Raw genomic sequence first — 5,701 nt, 5'->3', positions numbered from 1 at the left:
AAAAAAAAAAAAACATTTTCCCTTCCTGTATCCAGCATATATATGCATCATGGAGCTTTACACACACTCCTCTCAGTTTATTATTTTTGATATTATTAAACTGATTTCAGCAGTTTTGTGAAACAGAATAAAATATTTCAGACTCGGACAACCAACTAATGCCACAAAACATTCAATAATTTATCAAATCCATTGCTAATACTCACTAGTGTTTGTCCTGCTGAATTCCCTCCAAAATTATGTCACTTCCTGTTGAATGAAGTCACATTGAAACTGCCTTTTCCTTTTTTAAAGGCATAATATATGATGAAAGGGATATTGAGGACATGTGACATACCTAAAATATCACTATCAATTAAAACAATATTTAAAAGAAAAGATTTTTTTTTTTAAAACAACAACAACAAAAAACATTTAACTAGAGAAAGAAAAAAATTAAAAAAGCATCCAAGGATATCACAAAAATAATTCAAACCAAAGTAGCAAAATTATTTAAAATTCACTTTTAAAATTTTAAGTTAATTGTGAAAACTATCTAATGTAATTTTTAACTTAAAAATATATATATATATTTTACCCAGTTATTGAGACATGTGACTGCACAGAATGACCATGAATGGTTTTTAGAGTGTTGCTGTGTTGTTGCAGACTATCTCAAGTCAACTGTGTACACAGTAGTAATGTATATACTGTAGTTTATATGCATGCTTTATTGTGTCCCAAGTGTTTCCCCAGCAGAAGGGAAATTATGTGTGTGCTTTTGCACTGATAATAGTCAAACCCTGATCTGAACTTAAATTGGCCAGTAAAACGATTCTGATATTTTTCAAAGAGCTGAGCCCGAACTGAAATCCTTGCCACACAGAGCTCTGAAGGACCCTGGGGTCACATGGGCTCTAATATTTCAGATGCCTTGAGATATATTTAAAATAGGTCACTTTTGATGACCAGATATATCGTCTATGATGCTGGGATCAAAGTACACCCAGAAGCTCAGGCCAAATGTATTACCACAGCAATTGTGCTCTGATATCAGTCCAAACATACGGAGGCCTTTAATGAAGAGAATCGTCTCTGATACGGGATCTATTTCTCTCATATCTACGGGAAGTATCTCTCATATACAGAAGAACACAAGACTGCGGAGATCTCAGTGCATTTGAATTGATCCAAAATGTCAAGTGTTTATATAATCTCATACTGACTCTTTTCCTTTTTCCTCCCACAAGCAATTTCTCTCTGTCTCTCATCGCCCATGTAGTCAGTCCTTTACTAGCAGCTCCATGTTCCTTCCAAAATAAGCTACCACTACCAAAACAAGACAACAACACCACTGCAGTTTGTGTTTCTCTTCCATTATGCTCAGCACACACTGCACAGCTTTGGCATGGTTTTGTCTTCTAAGACATATTTCAAGGAATCACAAAATTGGCGGTCTTTTTTGCCAAGTGGACATCTTTTTGGCATTATTCACTCAAACCACAACACAAAATGTTCAACTCAAATGCAATCGGCCTCTTTGTTGCAGCTGTTTTTTTATGTACCTGCTTTAAATGCAAAATTCTCTTCTAGGGTACCTGGCCTATCATTGGAAATGCCTAGAACTGTATCTGATCATCAGTAAAATGCACAATGTCCACGTACACTATGTTACATGTACACTATCGTTCAAAAAATTAAGGTGTTAAGATTTGAAGCTCACAAAGGCTGAAATTATTTGATAAAAAATACAGCAAAATCAGTAATATTGTGACATATTATTACAATAAAAAAAAGTTATCTATTTTTATCTATTTTAAAGTGTAATTTATTCCTGTGATGGTATGTTAATTTGGTGCTCAAGAATAATTTCTTATTATGCTGAAAACAGCTTTTTTTTTTTTAAATCTGTGATACTTTTTTTTCCAGGATTCTTTGATGAATAGAAAGTTCAAAAGAACAGCATTTATATGAAATAGATTTTTTTTGTAACAATCTAAAAGTTTTACTGTCACTTTGATCAGTTTAATGTGTCCTTGCTAAATAAAAAGTAATTGCATAAAAAAAAAATGTTACTGACCCCAAACTTTTGAACAGTAGTGTATACTTGTGAAATGTATAATAATAAATACTATTAATTACATATATATTATATAATAATATTAAATAATAATAAATATTAGATATGATATTAAATAATACGCATAAGTTATTATTTTAAAATAAAACATAAAAAATACAACCTTTAAATTCATTAAAAAATGTGTTGGAATCAGTGAAAACATTGGCAGGGCAAGAAGAAATCCGCACTGAATCCTTACTGTTGAGCCTTTGTGCAGAATGAAATACTGCCAGACATCAGAGCTGATGCAAACATCTTTTTTTAGTCAAACTGGAGGAGGCCTGCAATAAAATATTCACTGAAACAGAATTACCATCACCTGAATAACATACAGGTAAATGTGTCTGTCTCTTTTGCTTTTTGTATCACTGCCTCAACTGATACACTTGTTCCTGTTTTACGTAAGTGGCCCAGAGGGCCCCTTTGGCTGTTTTGCTTCATCACAGTCTGCTAGAGCGAGAAACTAAAAACAAACTAATTATTTAAACACATAAACAGACCGAGCAAAATATCCATTTAACTGCTCCCTGTTACGGCAACTACACTTCCCAGCAGGCCTCTGCCTCGATGCACTTTCCTGAGTCAACACATGGATGCTGAACAAACTCTTTAACCCACGGAATGGGCAGAGGAAAGGGAGGGAGAGAAAGAGAAGGGAAATGAAGAGAAAAAAAGGATGGAAGGAGGAAACAGACAGTAAACTCACACATAGTAGCCAACACCTGTCACATCAACAAACAGACAGTGTTGTCAAACGCTTAGTTGAGCACTACAGAGGCGAGTGGCTCCTTTATAAACACATGACGAGGTGTAGCATCGCCTGCACGCAGATACTGTATGTGATAAACGGCCCCAGTGTGCCTCCAACACAAAAACACCATCTGTGGCTCCACACACACACACAAACACATACACACATTTTCAGTCAAGAAAGCAACAGGTAACTGTCTATCGAGCTTGCAGCATGATGTCAGGGAAGTTTGACACTGAACTGAACATCTGTAAATTCACTTTTAAGTCACGTTAGATCATTTATACTAACCTTTTATTCAACTGAGCAAGTTAGCATAGGTAGCCCCTGCTGGTAGATGTTGTAATTTCACCATGTATCTTTCCCTATTGAGGTCCATTTAAAAGTAGCGGTGAATTCTGACAAAATACATCTTTTGCAACATTTAAATAGCAAATAATTCATTGGTAGATGTTTAACCAATACCCATTTCCTTTTTGGAAAGCTCTTAAAAGTGTGAAATGTACCGTATTGACCCGAATATAAAACAATGTTTTTTTCTTGGAAATACATCTGAAAAAACGCGGTCATCTTATATTCAGGGTCTAGACTTTGACATGTCAATAATACACCCACAACAATAGGTGGCGCCAAATACGCATAAAACGAGTGTGCCATGAAATACGTAATGTAATGCGTGTTGTAAAGATCGCGAGTAAAAACAAAAGAAAAAGAAAACCTTACAGCTGCATGAGTCGTGACTGTCACGTTAGCCTGATGGGACCAAACTCCCTTTGTGATTTTAAAACGTAAGACAGTACCCAGATTTGAAGACTACAGTAAGATTTAACTTCTACTGTTAATAAGATTTTGGTAGGCTACTATTAGATGGATAGCCTAAATGTCCTAATTCAGATGGGCTACCTGTTTTGTTTTTTTTAATGGTATATCAAAAAGTGAATATTTTTTAAATGTGATTGTTGGTACATTTTAACAGTTTTTACCATACTTTCAAAACAAAAATTAAAATAGGAAAAATATGCAATATGAAAATAATTGAAGACAAAATGTGTTTTACTGAGAAAAAACAAGATTTGGTTTTGCTTTTTCCAAAAGGTACATCTGGAAAAAGGGGGGTCGTTTTATAATCAGGGTCGTCTTATATTCGGGCCAATACGGTACTTATAATGTTACCTGTCTGCTGCATTTGACGTCACAGCTCGGGATAATCACTAGTGAAGGGTTTGGGATTGTGGGTGTTCATTTTTTCTTCCGATTTATGATTTTGCAGACGAAAATCCATTAGAAAAGTAATAGCACATTTCTCATCTATATTCTGAAGGATTTTGGGTATCATTCATATCTGGAATGATAGCAAGGACCATTACGACTCATTTTTTGTATGTACCATATACTGTATATTACACATTAAAAGATACACTACCATTAATTTTTTTTATTAATTAATAAAAAAAAAATTTATTATATGTTTATTCAGCAAGAATTCATTAAATTGCTCAAAATCGTAAAAAAAAAAAAAAAAAGAAATTGTTGCAAAATTTTCCAACTCTGATAATAATAAGAAATGTTTCTTAAGCAGTAAATCAGCATTTTAGGATGATTTCTGATGGATCATGTGACACTGAAGACTGGAGTAATGATGCTGAAAATTCAGCTTTTCATCACAGGAATAAATTACATTTTAAAATATATTAAAATAGAAAACAGTTGTTTTAAATTGTCATAATATTTCACAATATTACTGTTTTTATTGTACTTTTGGTCAAATAAATGCAGCCTTGGTGAGCATAAGACTTTTTTCAAAAACATTAAAAAAATCTTACCAACCCCAAACTTTTGAACTGTAGTGTACATTTCATTTAATTTCATCTGACATTGACATTTCTATCTCAGTCTCTATGAACCCCAAGAGCTTTGTGAACCTCAGATGGGAAATCCTGAATTACACCATGGAAAATTAAATGAACCTTATAACAAGCCACCTGCCAAACTTCGATCAATAGCAGACCAGACTGCTCACAGGAAGCGGCATGCTTCAGATTCATCATGAGGAGAGGAGGCCAGAGATACTTACCATTTGGACTTTCCTCATCAATGGTGACGATAGTGGCAGGTGGACCCGACCGTGACAACTTACACTCTGTGTCAGAAACATAAAGAGAGACAAATACAGTCAGAATCAAATCTGCCACCACCTTCATCACAACACATCACTCATATCTGACTCCCGTGAGATTACATCTACTTGATGAATACAGGAGTGTGATTTTACTGGGTGAATACGTGGAGTCATAGAAAGAGAAGTGAGAAGCATCTCATGATGTGGTAGAGGACAGAAAGCGGTCTTACCCTCATAGTGCCAGTCTGAGGGACGTTAGTGTCAGCAGCAGTGAGAAGAGAAAAGAAGAGGAGAGAAGGAAAGATACATATGAGAAGAAAGACAGCCAGAGAGAGGAACAGAACAGGGCAGTGCACCATTCAGAATTCAACTGAGAATGCCTTTTAAATTCCAATCCAATTGTTGAATTTGAGCAAACAGAGTTCAGAAATAAGCAAGCAGAATTAAAATGAAATGAAATTCAAAGACATTCAATTATGCATTTCCTCAATTTTAAAGTGCCCTTATTATGCCATTTCTATGGTTCCTAATATTGTTTTGAGAGTCTCCTACAATAGGTTTACATCCATGCAAGGTCAAAAAACACTTTCGTTTTCTCAGAATATGCATTTAATATCACCTCATTTTCCAACGATTCTCAAACAATTTGTGCGAAGCAGCTCTAAGATTCAGTCTCTCTAAACCCCTCCTTTCCGTGAGCCTACTCTGCTCTGATTGGTCAGATGGCCCA

The 5,701-nt window shown here is 34.9% G+C and overlaps 1 protein-coding gene across 1 annotated transcript in view; it reads right to left on the bottom strand.

Annotated features, from left to right (window-relative positions):
• Positions 1-5,701, bottom strand: part of LOC107719223 (protocadherin-15-like) — a 217,308-nt gene that overhangs the window by 162,912 nt on the left and 48,695 nt on the right. The window contains exons 3-4 of the mRNA XM_016526598.1: positions 5,202-5,216; positions 4,927-4,992 (exon numbers count right to left, since the gene is read on the bottom strand). Coding sequence (XP_016382084.1) covers positions 4,927-4,992; positions 5,202-5,216 — 81 coding nt within the window. The remainder of the gene's footprint in view (positions 1-4,926; positions 4,993-5,201; positions 5,217-5,701) is intronic.

Source organism: Sinocyclocheilus rhinocerous, unplaced genomic scaffold, assembly GCF_001515625.1.
Source record: "Sinocyclocheilus rhinocerous isolate Xijiao unplaced genomic scaffold, SAMN03320098_v1.1 scaffold513, whole genome shotgun sequence".
In the NCBI taxonomy this organism is placed as follows: domain Eukaryota; kingdom Metazoa; phylum Chordata; class Actinopteri; order Cypriniformes; family Cyprinidae; genus Sinocyclocheilus; species Sinocyclocheilus rhinocerous.
The sequence above is the reverse complement of the archived record's forward strand: the minus strand, read 5'-3'. Positions and strand labels throughout refer to the sequence as shown.